General features: G+C 32.4%; 2 protein-coding genes across 2 annotated transcripts; one reads left to right on the plus strand and one right to left on the minus strand.

The window, feature by feature from the left end:
- Positions 1-6,634: 6,634 nt before the first annotated feature.
- LOC133193827 (uncharacterized) lies at positions 6,635-8,690 on the plus strand. Its single transcript, XM_061329756.1, has 2 exons — positions 6,635-6,730; positions 7,438-8,690. The coding sequence occupies exons 1-2, from the start codon at positions 6,679-6,681 to the stop codon at positions 8,448-8,450; spliced, it is 1,065 nt and encodes a 354-aa protein (XP_061185740.1). The 5' UTR covers positions 6,635-6,678; the 3' UTR covers positions 8,451-8,690.
- Positions 8,691-10,440: 1,750 nt separating this feature from the next.
- Positions 10,441-20,461, minus strand: LOC133193828 (uncharacterized). The gene is made up of 8 exons (XM_061329757.1): positions 20,388-20,461; positions 19,921-20,008; positions 17,399-17,674; positions 16,280-16,461; positions 15,330-15,476; positions 12,432-12,534; positions 11,500-11,834; positions 10,441-11,056 (listed from the first exon to the last, which is right to left on the minus strand). The coding sequence occupies exons 1-8, from the start codon at positions 20,451-20,453 to the stop codon at positions 11,033-11,035; spliced, it is 1,221 nt and encodes a 406-aa protein (XP_061185741.1). The 5' UTR covers positions 20,454-20,461; the 3' UTR covers positions 10,441-11,032.
- Between the last annotated feature and the right edge of the window lie 165 nt (positions 20,462-20,626).

The following is a 20,626-nucleotide window of genomic DNA, read 5'->3' on the forward strand; positions in this document are numbered from 1 at the left end:
AATACGATTCTTTTTTCTGTTTCATAACAATACACTTAAGAAATGTCTTCCTTGATTTTGTAACATTATTTGTTTATATTGTACTCCGTTTTTCTTGAATAAAAGGGGGAAAAGATGATTTCCAACTTTAAATGAAATAAATTTATATTTTGATATTTACACATGCAAATTATGTCTTTTCTTTAGAGATTCCCTCATAGTAATTAAAATTACGTTCTCGGGAAACAATTACCGATAATAGGGAAAAGATGAATTTTCCTTCAGCGTCACACACTCAAATGCTGACTGAAGTTTGTCATACAAATTGTTTGGCCATTATTTTCACATTGAAGTGTCTACGGAAAAATATTCCCTACTGACACCCTTAATCACTTTGCATGTTATTTTAAATTCCTTTCTATCTAGTTCAAAATATAAATAAAATATCCAAAGTCATTTTGACATGTGTAGAGGATTTTAAAAAAAAATCTCAATTTCATATTCTATGCATTGCCGTTGTAAATGAAATATTTAAATATACTTGTTAATTTACTATTTCAATCCAGAACCAGGAAGCTCCTTTCTGGATGTCTTATTATAAAAAATTGTTGGTGTGTATAATACTTTTATCATTGCACTGATTAATGACACTTAAATTTATATTTTTAAAATAAATGTTTTTAAAACTTCGACTAATTCTTTTGTTTACAAAGAGCTTTCCATATGTCTTTTGAAGTACTCAAGATATTTTAATTGATATAAAATATTTCAAAGATTGATTGATTCATTGTATGTTGTTTTACGTCCCATTCGAGAATTTTTCACTCATATAGAGACGTCACCACATACCGGTGAAGGGCTTCAAATTTTGACCTTTTCTCGGCACTTAGGGTCATTGAGCAGTGCGGGATCTTTATCGTGTTAACGCACGCCGTGACACGGGGCCTCGGATTTTAAGATCTCATCCGAAGGACCCGCAACTTTCACTTCTAATTGCCGAGCGCATGGCGAAGGAGCAGTTGCTACCCATTTTTATCGACTTAGGTCAGTCGCGGCCGAGATTCGAACTCACGACCCCCCGATCATAAAGCGAGCGCTCTACCGACTGAGCTACCGTGAACGGCCAATATTTTAATGAAAACAAAGACAAGAAACGAAGCAAGAAAAAAAAGAACGAGGGGGAGAGCGCATTGAAATGACGTTTTATTTTTTTAAATCTCGTCGGAAGAAAATTAAAGGTTTAGGAGAGATAGTAGCGCCTGGTTGTGTATATTCTCGTATTATATTATTCTTAACCCTTAAATCTAACTAGTATATAATTTCGCAGTACAGTTAAGGTGCGCAGTGGAAATATCGACAAATTTTTGTGATCAAGAATGCATTCATAATCAAGATGGCAATTATTTTTAGTACTTTATTTATATCGGACAAATGTAATTATGGTTATTATATTATTGCCCATTTAATACACAACCTACAATTTTGTCTTAATTCAGTTGAATTACAACAAAATTGTAGGTTGCGTATAAAATGGGCAATAATATGATATGATGATTAATACGAGAATATGCAAAAACCAGGTGCTCCTATCTCTCCTAAGTCTTTAATTTAAAATCTCATATGGCTCAACCAGGTTTTCCTAAGACAGCCATATGACCCTTTAAAAAACCTTTTCCATCCACTTGTTTCGACCTCAACCACTTCCATATTGTTCAGTGTAGTATTTACAAGTGAATGTATACAAGCTTATACCTGTATAAATGTGTAAGTATTGGCAAATTGTATTCGAGTAAAGATTTTTCTCCCTTTATCATCGAAACCTCCTTTAGAGTTGGAAACTTTAGGCGGTATACCAATCAGTCAAAAGAAACCATCGATAGCTAACAAACTATTTTTTCAATTTGTTAAATTTTAATTGCTTAACTTATTAAAGACTTATATTTTATCTCTGGCAGTGGGGAAACAATTGACAGTCAATTTTTTTTATTATGTTATGTCGGCATAGTGTTTCATCAGTATTCACGGTATACAGAAAATAAAATCGATTTTTACCAAAAAAATCGAGTCACGTTTTCATCAACTAAAGATGTTTAATTTACAGAAGGTACAATGTTTTATCAAACGATTAAAGCAGGTGCTATAAATCAAGATATTTAGATAAATTATTGCACTAACGAGTACAGTGATAGGTATGTTAACGTCATGTATTCTTGCAGGTTGCGTTTTATGACATTTACTATATTATAACATAGAAAAAAATAAACGTTATAGCTATTACATATTAATTTTGTGATTGAATCCTATTTTACATCCCTTCGAGATTTTTCATTCATATTGAGTCGTAACCATATACCGAAAAAGGGCTTTAAATTTAAACCTATACTCGGCACTCAGCGTCATCAAGTAGTTCGGGTTTCTATCGTGCCGACGCCTTTTCTGACATTCGAAAGACCAGTGACTTTCACATCCAGTGCCGAGCACTTGTCGAAGAAACAGTCACTACCTAAATTTACATCCCAGGTTTTAGCGGCGCGACGAACGAGGTTAATCGAACTCTGAATTCCCGAAGACGAAGCAAGCGCCCTATCACTCGGCTTCAGGAACCGATGAGTAGCGAAGAGGGCACAAAGTTATTCTAAATTGAATTTACACACTGAATTTTCTACGGATTTTTCCTTTTTTTTCGATCATGACAAGGAGCACACGGCGGGTGGACTGGTCGGCAGGGGATGCTCACTCCTCCATGGCACATGATCCCACCTCTGATGTTTTAGAGCCCGTGTTTTCTCTGCTCCTGATTTGTATTGTTTAAATGGACTTTTGAGCTTAAATACTATTCTTTATCTCCATGTATTTCATGTAAGGATTTCAAATAATAAATTAATTATGGTCTGAAATAAATGGGGTAAAAACTTTTTTTAAAAGAGGGAATTTCTTTTTTGTAAAAAAAAAAAAAAAAAAAGATGAAGAAATATATAGCCAAAAATTGAATTTGAAAACATCATTTTAAGACCTCCATTTGGTCACAAGGGCGAAAATGAAAATACCAAAACCTTACTTCATATATGCAGGGCACCTAAAATCATCCTGCAATAGATGAAATGGCTATTGAATAAAAAATAATCGTTGAAACCAGGTTTTTGTGAAATGAAAAACGTTAATTTTCGACCACAATTTGGCTCATTTGATGAAAATGAAAATTCCAGAACCTTATTGCACATCTATAAAACACCCTGATGATGATTTGCTACTGTGAAATATGTAAGAGGAGTTTTAGTAAAAGGTAAAACGTTCGATTTCCGACCCAATTTGACCTCCGAGGTGAAAATAAAAATTCCAAAACATTATTGCACATCTCAAAAACACACCAATCATGTACGGAAGATGTATGAAAAGTTCTTTGAACTAAATTTTTTAAATTAAAACGTCTTTTTCGATTTCCATTTGGGTCCCAGGGTGAAAATGAGAATTTTAAAACCGTATTGCACAACTACAGGACCTCACCAATTGCCTTCTAAAAGATGATTTGGCTACATGAAAAATGTATAAGATGTTCTTGGAACCATGTTTCTGTAAAAATAATATTTTTTCTATCCCCATTTTACCACCAGAGTGAAAATGAAATGAAATATGGAGATATCGAATAGTATTCAGGCTCAAAGTCCATTAAAACAATACAAATCGGAAGCAGAGCAAACACGGACCTCCAAAAAACATAAGAGTTGGGATAAGGTGCCATGGAGGAGTGAGCATCCCCAGTCGATCAGTCACACCCCCAGGGTGCTCCTTGTCATGATCGTTAAATAACGGGAAAATCCAAACAATTCAGTGTGCTAATAATGGCCTAACAATTTGTATGAAAAACGTCAGTCAGCGTATGACTTAATAATAGATTGTATTTGCTGACTAGGTCATTGTATCGACCATAGAACTTACGAAATAATGACTTTAAACGAGACTGTTAATATTCTTTTTTCATCAACTTGTTTTTCAATAACTTACCTCGTTTTAGAAATTGTTTGTTTATAGAGCATGCTCTTGCATATCGAATCAACTGAGATATACAAGGGGTGATCAAAAGGTTCGCGAACTATCACTTTATTTACAAAACCACAATTCAGATCAGAATGAAATTTGGCATACATATAGTCATACACATGTTATATAAATAGCAGATGTTATGCAATGTTTTGCTCCATGTTTGTGACGTCACAGTGTGAAAATGACGTCAGTATGTAGGTGACTTGTTACAAAAAATGATTGTTTCAGTCGTACTCGAGCAACGAACGGCTGTAAAGTTTAACGTGTATCAATGGAATTCCTTTGCAGTAGCGCCTCCTTAATTAAAATTCCAATGATTTTAACAAAATCAATAACATCAAAACGGACGATTTTTTTTTACACTTTATACAACCATTCCCCACGATTATTTAAAGTCCAAGCTTTTTGACATCATTTATAGCTGTTTTCCAATAAAAATGGAACTCGTAATATTACTTACCTTGTCACTGGTCAATTGCAACATCATTTTGTTAAAAAAAAAACCCATTCTGATTGTACACACAAGTACTCTAAAGTTGACACAAAATAGTGCTCGAGTTTCTGAATGACAGTATCTATGCAGATTTTGGAGACCAGGTCTTCCAACAATCTGAAGGATCCTCATGGGTACTAATCCCTCCCTCAAAAAAAATACATGTGCATGTAATTGTCAAGTTTAAAAGTGAATTCTGTTAGATGTCGCACCTAAGCATGTAAAGAACTAAAGATATACTAAAACAATTTGCATTTTCATGTTTAGATTAAAATTTAGATATCTTTTGCATGGAAAATTCAACGACATTTTCAATAACTTTTTTGTATTTACATCCACTGAATATTTTCTCCTTTATTTCTTAAGAAAACCATTGTTGTTTATCAGTCATTAACAACACTAAGCATATCACCTGCATATAGATTTCTTGAGCAGTAGCTCTTCCATCAATGAAATGTACAATGACGTACATATCAGTAGTATACTATTTCATCTAATAATTCCTACTTTGAATGATTATTTGTACAGATATAAATATAAACAATGAATTGTCTTCCTTTGTTTGTTAATATGGGAATTAATGTTGCAGCTGTTGCAGAAAAAAAATTACATAACCTGTTTAGGCGGGTTGTGCATTTTGTTCTGCAACAGCTGAAAATTAATTTCCATACTTACAAAGAAAGCATTTTATTGTTTAAATGAGTAAACAGAGGGTTTATTAACCTAAAATTGTATCAGTCAGTGAATTACAAAGATTTTAGCTCCTTAAGATCAGATTTATATCCTTTCGGTTTCACTTAGAACAAATAACTCAGGCTCCGGGGTTATAAAACGTAGATAAAACGTAGATGAGCTCAATTTCGATCTCAGTCTCAATTTTCTACTATATATTCCTATTGTAAAGCTGAGGCCAAGATTAAAAGTGAGCTCATTAGGCCTCGGAGCCTAATCTACACATGTACATGTACAAGATTGTTGCTTAGTAAGATACTTATAAATACCATATCTATCTTGTTCAGTACTTACCTCCCTTAGATCTGTGACACTGTTACAGTGTCACAGATCTAAGGGAGGTAAGTGTTGAATAATTTACGTTGATACGATTTATTGTCAGTTTATATGTCGTCCTTTAAAAAATGCATGCAAACGTGTAACGATTATTTTCCGTACTTTTAAAAACATCTCTTCAAGTATAAATAATTTTAAAACTCCACGAGTAAAAAGTTGTATAAAACAAGTGAACATGGACATATGCCATATTTTATGACGCAGCGAAAAAAATGTAGAAAAAATGCATTCATAAAAAAGCAAATTATTGATTAAAACTAACAAAATGAACTGAACAAGAACTTTTAAAATCATCTTTATAGCAAGTTGAAAAAAGATTCCTTAGGGCTTAATTATTGTTAAAGCACATATGTTTCATCGATTTTTTCCCTTTGAAGACATCTTCATTTTTATATAATTTGTAAATTTTCAATTTACTAGCTTGAGGCCAATGCAAATTTACATTATGACTGGTTACCATGTTGTAAATTTTGCATTTGCCTCCACCTAGTAAATAAATTACATTATATATACATGTATTTAAACCAAAAGCCTCAGATGAAGTGGGACTTTTTTCCTGCAAATACACTGAATTTCCTATTAAGTGGTCATAAAACTAATTTAATCAATCCTAAAAACGTGTTATACATCGATATCCAGAAAAAAACTTTAAGGGACTTTTTTTTGCATAGTACTTCAATATACACGTGGTACGTAGATAGTTGTGTTGGAAATCTCCGTGATTCGCATTTTGACAATAACAAAGCCCGCTCAAAGGGTTTTACAAGTATCTATAATACATTGTTTTAGTTTCATAATACCTAACAATGATTTTTTTCCTATAAAATATTCTTTTGTAGTACCTAATGTCCTTAAAATGAGATTTCAACGCCCAAATATGTCTAATTAATTAACCTATATTCTAGTAACTTCTGTGGCGTATAGTTCAGAAAAATGCATCTTTCATTTCTTTGCCTGGGGCTGTGCTTACATTGTAATAAAGTAAAAATATTCTAATAAACATCACGAAACAAATAGCGTACCTACATGTATGATTTACACAATAACACATTTGTTTTACAAATGGAAGCACGGTCCGTTATTACTGTTGTTCAAAAATGAGACCTGGGATATATATCATCATAGCGTGTTGGACTTTCTTTAACAGAGGTAAGATTTCAAAAGAAAGATGAAACTTTTCATCTAGATTTTTTTTTCCCGTTTCCTTTTTTTTTTGGGGGGGGGGGGGGTTATCAAGAAATCACCTGTTCAACGTACCAATTTAATGTTCACTTTTCAAAGAAATACGATGTTTTTCAAGATTCCAATACAACAGCGGTAGGATTTTCCAGATTTTCATAAATGATAATCCAGCATTAATATCGCTTTTCCGTACTTTTCCTACAGCTTTTCAAACATGAGTCGGTCATTTTTCAACCGGTCCCTGCAATTTTGAAACGTGCATATTTTTTTCTATACTTTTAATCTTAATAAGAAATTCAAACATCATTCAATTGTTCCACAAGGTACATTTTTCACACTTGTTGACAAAAACAACCGACAAAAGAACGAATAGAGAATTACTATACATAAAAATACTAGTAACTTATCAATGAAACTTCACGATATTGTCTAAATAATTCACAGGATGAAATTACACCATTCAGTCGACGGAATGGTAACTGAATGCCCACTGAAAGGTCATTGGAAAGATCCTTTCCCGTGACTTTTCAGTGGTCTTTCAATTACCATTCCGTCGACTGAATGGCAGATCCATTTCCGTGGCCTTTCAGTTATATCCTTCTATGTCCGTTAATTAAATTCTGATACGAATATTAGTAACTTATAAAATACTCTTTGTTGACAATTTATTGTAGCTGGGGGAAGGACAGCTTTATTACCCGAGTTCAATTTCAAAAAAGTCTCAAGGACAAACGATGGGAGATCACCAGTTTCATTTTCTGGGATAAAACTTCTAAATAGAGGGATTGAACGTCCCAAAGAAAAGACAAGAGAAAGTAGAGTTGAACTACCGGATGTAACAAAATCCAAACCTTTCAAGAATTTCAAACAAGTGACACGAGGACCAATCCGACATCAAGTGATTTCCACAAAACAAACTGCCATACCCCAGAAACTCCCAATAGTTCAGTCAACCTGGTTACAATTACCTACGAATAATGTGGGTAATAGTAAACTCCCCTTGCATGTTGACCGAACCCTCCCGTTACAAACTGATAAAACTTTCAAAGGCAAAAGTTCAACAAAAAATGTTCAGTTAACAAAAGTGTTACCGAGACAAAGCCAAAAATCGTCAAAATGGCATGTGTCACCTCAGAAGACGACAAATGCTGCGAGGGCAAATGCGCTAGAAATCACACTAGTTGGACAAAAAGTGTCTCATATTTTGCCAACAAAATCTGTTTCGTTTAAAAAAGATGTCAGTCCGTTTAAAAAAGATGTCACTGAAAATCCATTATCAAATTCTGAAGTTACGGTTGTAGTAAAATCAGAAGGAACTCCACGACCTGTTGAAGAATTACCGTACTGTTCCTGGATAGACCCATCTAATTGTCCAGACTTTAGCAAAGTTCGACCAAGTTGTATAGAGACATTATCCATATCCTCACTTAGAGGCGAGTGTAAAATGTGTCCATTTAACTGGTGTAAGGGACCTAATGACATGGCCGGAAGTGGTAAGCTACATGACCAGTCACCTTTAGATGTAGTACTAAATGCAGGCGGGAGAAACATGCCCTCAAAGTACGGATTGGCAGTCAATGTACCAGGATCAGGATCCAAACAGAGCGTCTCGAATTTTGTGAATAAACCTCCCTCGTCAACAACCACAGAGATTCCATTCTGGAACTTTGAAACCTTTGGACCGTGAAATTAATACATTTTTTGCATCATATTCAGCCTAATATGTGTGTCATTATTCTTAGCTGCTAATAACATAACTACAGATGACATCTTACTTAAGACACCTTGATATATAGTTTTTTTTTGATGTATGCATCTTGCCAACAATTTTATACGTCTTAATGACCAAGGGAATGCAAAGCGTCATGTTTACAGTTCAGAATTAATTTATTACCGGATACATGTATATATCATGACAGTTACCATTGTGGGTGAAACAGAAATGATTATTTTTCAAGCTTAAAAAATGTATTAACAATAAAATATGTTTTGTTTGAAAGACACTTACTCAAGTTAATTGTAATAATTTTTTTATATAATTGTATATATGTACATATATTTGAGGACGCCGTTTTAGAATTTCAAAATCATTTTTAGTGATGGGAATTTTTCTGAAATCAGGGCTTACTAGATTTTTTCATAAAAACGTAAATAAACGTAGATTTGTGATATCAAAAAACTATTTCCAGGCATAAAATATAAAAAATATATACATAACACATTTTGTGATATATGAAATTCAGCTGAATTTTTTGATTTCATAAAATCAATTTTATATTATACAATTTTATATACATATATGAGGAATTCGACAAATATTGAAGATTATATTAGATCCATGAAAAATAATTAATTCTCCCTGACAAGTAAAATATTTTACCAAAAATGTTTAAAACGCTTTTTTTTCGAGTTTTTATTCATGAACACATACAGTAATGAAGGTAAGGGTTACCAGTTTGGTTGCTGATGTTCAACAGATGAATAAAGGTTATATTTTCAGGGGACCTAGATTGAGGCTACGTACGTTACCGAATGCATTACGTGTGAATTATCTAAGATAATGTAATATACTTATTTGTCGATTTCTTAAGTTCCTCAAGGATTACAAATCTGTTACCATTGATTGTTAATCCAACTTCAAAAGGATTCTAGACTAATTATGAAATTAGAGACTTCAGATCTTTGTCAGCAATGTAAATGCATGTATCGAGAAATGTGCCCTGTTTTACTTCATACGAAAAAAATAATAATCTACAATGGTCTTAGGCTATTTATACCGCCAGTTACTGACTGAATTGTATATACATGTAAATGGATGATGAAATAATCCCAGGGATCATTAATCAATATTGATTTTATTACAATGTTATATTTTCTGATATAAAAAAAATCGATTTTTTTAAGTTTCAAAATTTAATTGAACACATTTATTGTATCTGATATCAGAAAATCCAATTGCTGATATCAGAAAATGACTTCTTTATATCAAAAATTCAATTTCAGAGAATCTTTTTAATTCCGATATTTGATTTGATTTTGATATGATTAGTTGATACCAAGAAATTATTTTCTGATAAGAAAATATATTTTTCATCTCAAAAAGAATGTGATGTTCTGATATTAAAAATCCACTCCTTTGATATGAAGAATCATTCTTTTATACAAAATGCTTTTTATATCAAGAATTCTTTTTTTCCATTTCTGAAAATACCTTAAAGATATTAATTAAATGCAGCACATATGTAAGGTGTATATAAATGTGTTTAATTTCAGACTAGGAAGTGAAACCTGATCACTTTAATTCCCTTTCCCCAGATAAATCTTTCAAAAACACAATCAAAAATGCTTAATTCATTCAAAGAATAGAATTTACATCAACTTTTCTTTTCAACAAGCCTTACAAGTATTTAAGAAAAATAGTTATTTTATCAAATATAAACATCTTATTCACATAGCTACATAATATGTATTTGCTAAAAATATCCACGTTGGTCTTTGCATGATACAGACAGAGGAAATTATTAAAACATTTGTTTGACCAGATAATCTCTACTGCTAATATCTGATCTTTATAAATTATCAACAGTTAATGATTGAAAAAGTATTTTTGGCATATTGTATATGTATACATTTGAATTATAAAATAAATATATAACTATATAGGATACATCTTCAAATATCCTGAGTGAAACCAAGTAGAATGAACTGACTGTCAATCAAAGAATTTTCTTCAATTAAGAAATGCTCTTCAGTATATACATGTATATGAAAAGACAATTGATATATTTTTTGAAAATGAAATAAACTAATAATGATACACTTGAAAAAAAATAAACAGAAACAACAACAACACATCGTGAGAATGCATGGGTAGATTTATTACTGATTTAGAAATCTACCTGTGCATTCTCATGATGTGCTGGTGAGTGGTGAGCTGGGTTTTTTTTCAAGTCTACAAATTTTGATACAGACCCTACTGAACACCTTTAGCTATCCACTTAATTGTGAGAATCTCTTCTACATTTTTAACCTAAAGTTTTGGTCTCCAATCTTGACTTCGTTTTGTAATAATAGTAGAACTTTATCTGAGGGAGTTATGGCCCTTTCTACAGAGGATTCCAGTACAATAATACATGTAGTTACAGCTGGAACTGTGTACATTTTTTTCCAATGGTGCAAAAATCTTCAGGATACCTGAAGAGGAAAACTGTCCAGAAATCTTAAGAAATTGGTCACTTTCATGTTCATTTTCCATTACCATTACCATGATTACTGTTCAGCCAATAACCTTGCCTGAAAAAAAAAAATTAATCTGTTCATCTTTGTTTGTCTTTCAAAATTTCCTTAAATATTTATTCAATTCATTCTAGCCAAACTTGAAATACAGACTTTAAACTCTATATGGTGAATGTTGTAATTCACAATATGTGTGTAATGTTCATGTTGTTCATAATTTTAAAAAAAAACATTGTTGGAGACAAAGCTTCAATGACATTCTTCTTTGATACTTAGTACTTTGGAATATCTAAACATATTTACTTCACAAAGCCTTTTGAATTCAATAATATTTTGACACTAATTTGCCATCTTCTGTACAAAGACTACATATCATTCTCATAAGTGTTCATAATCTCAATTAAGATGAGTTTGTAAACCTTAATAAGCAATAAGTTTGAGCACTAATAAACTGATTTATCAAGCATTTAACAGTATAAAATAGTAATTAAAGGTCTCACCTTTTCCATCTGTATCTCAACTGTCAATAATATGTCCTGAGTTTGATGAAGCTTCTCCCGAGCTTCTTTCTGAGCTTGTCGAGTACACTCACAATCTGTCTCATACTGAGCTCTGTGCTGTTCCAGGGCTCGAAGTTTTTCCTGTAGAGATTGAATTTGACCTATTACCTTTTCCTCTTCTCGTTTGACACTTAGAACCTGTTTTTCTCCGGCTGAAATTTCCTTCACATAGGAGTTTATTTGACCTTGAATGTCTTTAATTTCTACTTTTAGAACTTCCTGTCTCATTTTCAGATTTTCGTATTCTTCTCTATACTTTGTTTTATTGATTCCTCCTGTGGTGTTAAAAAAAAAAGTTATTTTTTAAGAAAAAACTCATTTGATTTAAAAAAAAAAACCCAGAGCATCCACTTTTAAATAAACAGATACATGTAAACAATGGCATCTGGAGCTTAGTTGGACTGGACAAATCGCTGAGATATGCTATTGTTCAAGATTAGAACATTTAAAACTTGAACTCAATCTAAAGTTGGAACCATGGATTCACTTCAACAAATCCTGGATTACTGACAAATTGTTCTCAAGATTTACATTAATCTGCCTGGGACATATATTTCTAATGATCCCAGTCCACAAAGTTGGACAGAAGCTATGTTTTAAAGCTTGTTTATACACGTACCCTAAGGTATCCCAGAACATACATGTATTAAAATATTTATTCTAAAAAGGTGTACTATATAAAATTGCTGTAATGCAAGAATTTAGATTCCAGGTTTTTGGTAGTAATTGCATAAGGATGGCACAAGGTGTGGGAAAAGATAATGTGAGGCTACAATATTTGGTCTAATGGAGATGCATCTTTGTGCTAAATCATGACCATTATAATTTTTCTCCCATTACACATTTAAACAAAGATCTAGAGGTCTACTTACTTTTTCTCCTTGGAGCTGTTTCAAGGCTTTGTGAGTTATATTCATTACTTTCAATTTTGCTATTTTGCTCCTCTTTGAATTTTTGCTTGTTTTTATGATATTCCTGAAAAAAAGAAGAAAAGTAGTATCTTATCTCCATGGAACAAATACCTGTTCAATATACAGGTACATAAAAGTATCCTACATAATTTATGAAAAATTTCAATAAATATGCATGAATTTATATACTAACATTGCAGGTCCATGACACATATACAATATTTATCATAGCTCTTGTCTTCAGGTGATAAATTTAGGTTATTATGATCTTAATGATTTCAAAAATCTGCAAAGTTTACAAGAAATTATCTGACAGACCGTATTCTAACTGATTTATCCTTCAGTACTGGAAATTCTGATATATTTTTTTTAAATTTAGTGTTCCATAAATAGAATGTACTTATCAGCGTCGTATCTACTGTAAATATTCATAAATTATGACACTCAAAATTTAACATAAATTTAACATAATCTTCCCCTTCAACTGATTAATGCAATAATAAAGAACTGCGAACGATAACATTGTTCTTCCGCCTACCTCCAAGTCAATTTTCAAAAGTAAACATATTTGAATGATTTTTCATACTTTATATAAATATTTATATGAATTTTCATAAAACATTATTTGTTTAGGAAAACAAGAAGAGATAACTCTATAATTTGGGTAAAACTTGTGTTTTTCACTATAGAAATCAACGGAAAATATTTTTAACCCCCCCTTCCCCCCGTGAAACAAAAATTCCTTTTTTACAGGTAATATGGATTGTCATTTCACAAATTTATACCAAAGCTTTTTGTGTTTCACGGGGGGAACATATGTTTACAGACAAAAAACTACAAAAATGCTTATTTTTTCACCAATTTCAAAAGGTTTTACAACTAAAATATTGTATTTTGTTAATAATATATGTTTAATTTTATATGCGTAAAACATAAGAAAAGATTTAAGGAACATTTATTCATATCCAAGAATATTTTAAAATGTGTTGGTGCTTTAAAGCCCAATTTCAATGGAAAATATCGTCTACCCCCCTTATTTAAAGAACTGGAATTATGGGTAATTAACCATTTAACACTTGCATAACTAGAAATATGTCCATAGGACATGAATGCCCCGCTGAGGGTATATTAGTAATGCAACATTTTAACACAAATTGAGAAAAGTGAGGTCAAGGTCAAAGGAAAGGTCAAGGTGAAAAAATACTGATGCAGTTGAACAACTTACATCATTATGTATCAGCATATGAAGTTTGACACTAATTTAAGAAAAGTGAGGTCAGGTCAAAGGAAAGGTCAAGGTCAAAAATTGTTGATGCAGTTGAAAAGGTAACATCAGTATGTATTAGCATATGAAGTTTGATAAAAATATTATGAATGGTTTCTTTAAAACTGAGCTAAACACTAATTTAAGAAAAGTGATGTCAAGGTCAAAGGATTGGTCAAGGTCAAAAAATATTGATGCAGTTGAATAGCTCTCGTCAGTATGTATCAGCATATGAAGTTTGACACTAATTTAAGAAAAGTGAGGTCAAGGTCAAAGGAAATGTCAAGGTCAAAAATTGATGATGCAGTTGAAAAGGTTACATCAGTATGTATTAGCATATGAAGTTCGATAAAAATATTGAATGGTTTCTTTAAAACTGAGCTAAACACTAATTTAAGAAAAGTGAGGTCAAGGTCAAAGGAAAGGTCAAGGTCAAAAAATATTGATGCACTTGAATTGCTCTCGTCAGTATGTATCAGCATATGAAATTTGACACTAATTTAAGAAAAGTGAGGTCAAGGTCAAAGGAAAGGTCATGGTAAAAAATATTGATGCAGTTGAATATTTCTCATCAGTATGTATCAGCATATGAAGTTTGTTAAAACTTAAAAATATCTTGAATTGTTTCATTAAAACTGAGCTAAACACTTATTTAAGAAAAGTGAGGTCAAGGTCAAAAGAAAGGTCAAGGTCAAAAAATGATGATGCAGTTGAATAGCTTACATCAGTATGTATCAACATCTGAAGTTTGATTACACTATCCTGAATGGTATCTTTAAAACTGTGCTAAATACTAATTTATGAAAAGTGAGGTCAAGGTCAAAAGAAAGGTCAAGGTCAAAAAATGTTGATGCAGTTGAATAGCTTACATCAGTATGTATCAACATATGAAGTTTGATTACACTATCTTGAATGGTATCTTTAAAACTGAGCTAAACACTAATTTAAGAAGAGTGAAGTCAAGGTCAAAGGAAAGGTCAAGGTCAAAAAATGTTGAAGCAGTTGCATAGCTCTCATCAATATCTATCAGCATCAGCATATGAAGTTTGATAAAAATATCTTGGATAGTTTCTTTGAAACTGAGCTTTGAACAGAGCTAAATGCAAAGTGTGACGGAAGGACAGACGGAAGGACGGAAGACGGACATGACAAACACTATATGCCCCGGCCATATTCATGGCGGGGCATTAAAATATCAGTCAATTACCATTGAACTATTCTTTGCATTCAACAAAGAGTTTACAGCCAAATTGCCATCAGTGTTAAATTAAATGGGTTTAAAATGTAGGCGGGAATCGAGAGTTAGCGTGCGTAGTTCTTAGTGCACTAGAGTCTTGAAAACGACATCTATTGGTTTACATCATATACTAATCATTCCTTAATATACATGAGGAATTTATTATCATGTAATTTCCTGAAAAGCACCATTCACTAAATAAAATTACTGACTGGCTTTTATCATTTAATTGCTGAGATACTTCATAAAACTCTAGATCAACAGTCCACTCATGAATTAGTATTCTTGCAAATTGAAGACTTCAAGTCTATCCGGGATATTAAAAACTTGTGAATTTAAAATCCCCCTTCCTGCTTACCTCTATAATCTGCATGAGCATGATATTCCTTGTTTTAGAGGAAGCCTGGGATCCACAACATGGACAGATTTGTCTACCCTTAGAACAGGAGACACAAGTGTTGTGACCACATGGAACATAGATCAGAGGTGAATGCTGGTCCCCCTTCTGGAAAAAAAATAATTCAGAGAATTTGAACAAACTTAAAATTAAATCCAAGTAACTGCCTTTAATACAGTGGAGCCCCATTTATCTGGATGCTGATGATCCATATGCTTCACTATGAAATTATGTCAATCATTTATGACTAAACAATGAATTTATGGTCAGGTGACAAACCTGTTTATAAAGACTTAAATGTGCCTTGCTCAAATAATGTAATATAAGGAAAAACATTTAACCCCACAGAAAAATGAAAAATTTAACTGTGGACCTCAAGAAATACTTTTGGAATATGATCATGATGATGAGAAAAAAGTTGAGAAATTTTCTACCAAAGTGGACCTGGGAGGGAATTTAATTGAAGCAAAACAACAGTTAAAAAGAGTTTTCTTTTCTTCCATGTAAGTGTTTTGTACCTTTCAATTAGAAATGTAGGTCCTAATATATTGATGTTGGTGAGTAAAACTTGTAAAATTTGGGGCTTGTATGGCCTCTCTAAAGTTTTAAATATTTTATTTCTAACCCATCATCAAATGTAATACATAGCATCAGAGGGATGAATTCCTCAAATTTTAACAAAATATACAAATACAGTGAAACTTGTCTAATCCGACATGAACTAATGGGAGATGAATTTTGTGTCAGAATACACAGGGTGTCAGATTTCACAGTGTCGAAAACATGGAAAATAGTAAAATGGGAACAAAATTTAATGTCGGAATTCACAGTGTGACAGATTGCACAGGTGTCGGATTAGACAGTTTTCACAGTATTATCAATATCATGTACCCTGCCATATGTTCACCTACCATTATATTTCTACAGATTGGACAGTAATGACTAGACAGGTCTGAGGTCCCTTTATTGTTATCATCTCCTGATCCATCCTGTTTGTCCAGTCCATATTTTACACGAGACAGAATATTGTCTGCCTTGGCATCAAAATCCTCCGCTGACATCATCTGACTCATGATCATAGATTGCTGGTAGTCTAATAAACAAACACATAATATCATTTAAACTCTAATGTTTTACAGAGTTGAACATTATAATTATTTACAAATAATTTAATTTTGGTTGTAAGACGTCATTTGATTGGATGAAAAAAATAGTTTATAATGTATAACCTGTGTTGCCTATGTCACAATGACTTTCGTCAAAAAAGTAACAATCCACTTGACATTATATCTAAAATATGTACAATTTGAAGGCATTTTTGAAGGAGAAACAGTTTACGCATTTTTATAAACCGCTTTATGGTTTATGAAGTGTAAATTGTCCCAACACAGGTTATACGGTATAACTTGGATAGCTATTAAATTCATTCATTAATTATTTAAAATAAAACATATAACTAACAGTAATTCATTTTAGGTATTACAATGCACTGAAGTATATTATAGACATATTCTGATCTTATAATTAGAGTATTTGCACAACTCCATATACCAAAAAGTCAAATTTATCTCTTCCTCTAGCAATTAAAAACAAAAATGTCAAATCTTAATTATTTTTGCTTTAATCTTGGATTTAGAATGTTCAAAAGTCTTTTAGAATATTTTTTTTAAAAGAAATTTTGACATCTAAATTTTCCTTCCCTAAAATCAAGAAGCTAATAAATGTAAAAACTTGATATTTCAATTATGACAAATATTGCATATATAATTTTTCTAAATATCATGATACATAATGATACTTTTTTCCCCTCAAGATGCACAGCCCTATAATTCATATTGACTTCATACAAGTCTGAACAAAAGCAAGTTTACTTGTAATATGTATCTAAAGTAAAAGAGAATATATATTTACAGCATATCTGAACATAACATTTTGAAAATGCTGCAGTTTGTCATTTAAAGATGAAAAATGAGTGCAGTTCACTTTATCAGTATATCAGTATTGTTTTGTTTATTATACACTGTATGTACCTTTATAATTCCCTGATGTCTCCTCCCATCCTGGCTCTGGACTGGCATACCCAGGTGTCCTGGCACTGGAGACTCTAAGTATATCGACATCCTCCTCCCTTAGATCCTCCTCTCGTTCTCTTAGATCCTCCTCTTCTCTCCTCTCTCTACTGGCCAGCCAAGACTTAAACCTCTCTTTATGCATTTGATTGTTGGAGGAGGATCCTAAATTTTCTGTCAGAGAGGGTTTGTTTTCTTTGGTGGATGTTCTATTTTTGGATGGAGCTATTTTTTCTGCTGTTGAAAAATATCAATGAGAGAAAATTAACTTTAAATCATCTTAATCATGAGGATCTTCAATAATTAGAAGAAACAAATATAAATATATGCAAAAACTTCAACAAGCATTTTCTGAGTGATATTTAATTCCATACCAGCTCATTTAAAGCTAATACAGTCAATTCATATCTTGTTATATGTTTTCATAAATCAAAAGTAAGGGTTTTTTTTTTACATTTGAAGTCATAAATCGCTATATTTTCCTTAATAAGAAACCTGTTGCTCTTTACCCATGTGGCACATTTATGTGAAACACCATGAAATCAGGCAGGTTTCAATTTATGTGGAAACTTTCAGAATTTGTGATGATTTTTCGAACATTCACAACATAGTTTTGAACTTTATTTACTTATTCTCATATAAATTTAAGAGTTTCAAAAACTGAAGGACCTTTGTGTGACTTTTATAATGCCTCACAATGCTGCACCTCTTCAAATTCAAATTCTGAGGAAATACCAGCTTTATTTCTGTCATTTCTTCTTCAAATACTACAAGAATTTTCATTATTTGATAACTGTTTAAAACACCTGGTAATGAATGATGACTTTAATTTTTACCATGATGGTACATGTATTATGACTTTAAATTATCTTGAAAAAGTAGTTGTAGCTAAGGTACACTGTATAAGGTACATGAATCCTGTGCCCGAATCCAAGTGGTTTCGCCCGATTACCTGTTCGCACTAAGAGGTTTCGTGCTGTTTCCCCGTTCGCCCTGAGTTGATTCGCCCTGCATGCTTTTCTTCAAACATGCAGTATACTTGATGTTTAATTAAAGCAAAAGTCATTTGATCAGTGGGTGTTTAGATTAATATAATTAATGAGCACTTTAATTAAATTCAATTAACCCATAAATTGCCAATCAATACTAATAATGATTATTTCCGATATTAATACAGATATACATGATACAAACTTTTATTTCAAAACTCAAGAACACAGGAAAATAACAACTCCATCTATGTTTAAATTGTAAAATAAATAGGTTTTGTTTAAGTGTTTCAATTTTATTCCAAAAATCTCTGTCTTTTTCTGAAATTTTAAACAAACAAGATTTACTTTATTTAAAACACCAGCATGTGTACTCTGTAGATCGTTTTTACAGTTTAGGCCTAAATAGATATGTAATTAATTGCACACATGCAAAAACCACAAATATAGAACTTTTGGCGATTTATCATAGCAAACTGCCAAAATCCAAATGTGCAAAAATTTGACACCTTTAATTACAGGTAACAGGTATATAAATTGGGGTGAAACCACTCGAGGTGCAAACCCACCCGTTACCCTGTGCCCTATCACATGCTCTAAGCAGGGTTCTCACTAGGATTTTGCTAACTTGAGTCCCAGGACTCAAGATTTTTGAGAAGGTTGCGTCCCAGCTAAATTTGATGCGTCCCAGAAAAATTATGTTGAGTCCCAACTAAATTATTGCAGTATCCTTCCATCTAAACATCAATAAAAATCTTTATCATTTTATCAGTTTGTTTACGCAATATTAACATATTCAAGTATATAAACTAGAAATGCATTCAAGCCATATTCTAAAATACACACGTAATCGATTGCCATAAAAATAACTTGGTGTTTATAAAGCTAAAATTAACTGTTGCATAATCAACTAGTACCCAAAAGTTTACTGTATACAATCACAGGTGTCAAGTGCAATGAGGCGTAACTAATCCTGTCGGTCGTCTGCACTGGGTGAAATTCACGAGATAATCAAGCCGCATTGTGTATACAAGCAGTAATTATGGTTTCTACATGTAGATAACACTCAGATTCAAAAGTGGTTTTACAAAGAAAGCTGCAGTGTGTTTACAGCTGTCGGAGTTTGGCATGCGACACTATTATGACTATGGACTAATAAACATGAAATATCTTAATTATGATCAATCCCTGTTTAAAAAAAAAAGAAGAAGAGAAATAAGTACAAGAAAAGTTGTTTCTTGGATAAACTTTATGATAGTTACAGGAAGGTTTCGATTAAATATTTCTTTGACAAATCCTAAATCTAAATTCCCCGTTTTCTAGATCACCCGAATTTTCTCGCTAACGAGGACGCGTCCGACCATGAGTCCGCGGACGCATCGTTTTTAAAAACCTTGCGTCCCAAGTAATTTTGCTGCGTCTAGGACGCAGATTCTTGCGTTAATGAGAACCCTGCTAAGTATGACCTTAATGCTTAGGGCATCTCCCTCTTACCTGATTTTGTTGCAGATGTTGGTTTTTGTTTTAAGGCTGCCTCTCTCTGTTCCATCCAATTCTTCTGTCTCATCTGGATCTCCTGAACCTATGTTATAAAAATATTTATCTCATAGCTGTCAACAGATCAGACCATTTAGTTTGTTCTTTCTTCTTGCTAACAAACAGATTTACAAAATAAAGTAAAAATTTTCAGATTTTAGTATAGAAAATATTGATGTCAATATTTTTTTTTCTTCCAAAACAGATATCGGAATCTGTGAGATCTTCTACAGTGTTCTACTTCAGTTTAAAAGAGAGAGTTCTTAAAATTAAAACTCATATACATGATCTATGACCTGTAGTCTGCAGAGCATATAATTTACCAAACACCCAGATATACTTTATAAATAACAACACTTTAAATTAGTCTGATACAAAAAAACATAGTAAACATAGTTAACAGGTTAAAAAAGAAGAATACACACCTTTCCCGCTATTTCTTGTTTCGTGGCGTGTTTTGTTCTTGTTTTTCCCCTTCCAAATGAGGCCATTTCTATTGATATCGTTATTGTACTATAGTGACTGTCTCAGTTTGCAGAATAAAAGCACTGGAAAGGATTCAAAATGCGTGACACAATCCGAACGGCTCGCTCGTACTCGTTGTCAATAAAACATTCCAAAAGAGTTCACAACGGGAGACAATTAGGGGGATATCGAACCCGAT

Source organism: Saccostrea echinata, unplaced genomic scaffold (assembly GCF_033153115.1).
Source record: "Saccostrea echinata isolate AGI-Se365-2 ecotype Australia unplaced genomic scaffold, CSIRO_AGI_Sech_v1 ptg000028l, whole genome shotgun sequence".
Taxonomy (NCBI): Eukaryota; Metazoa; Mollusca; class Bivalvia; order Ostreida; family Ostreidae; genus Saccostrea; species Saccostrea echinata.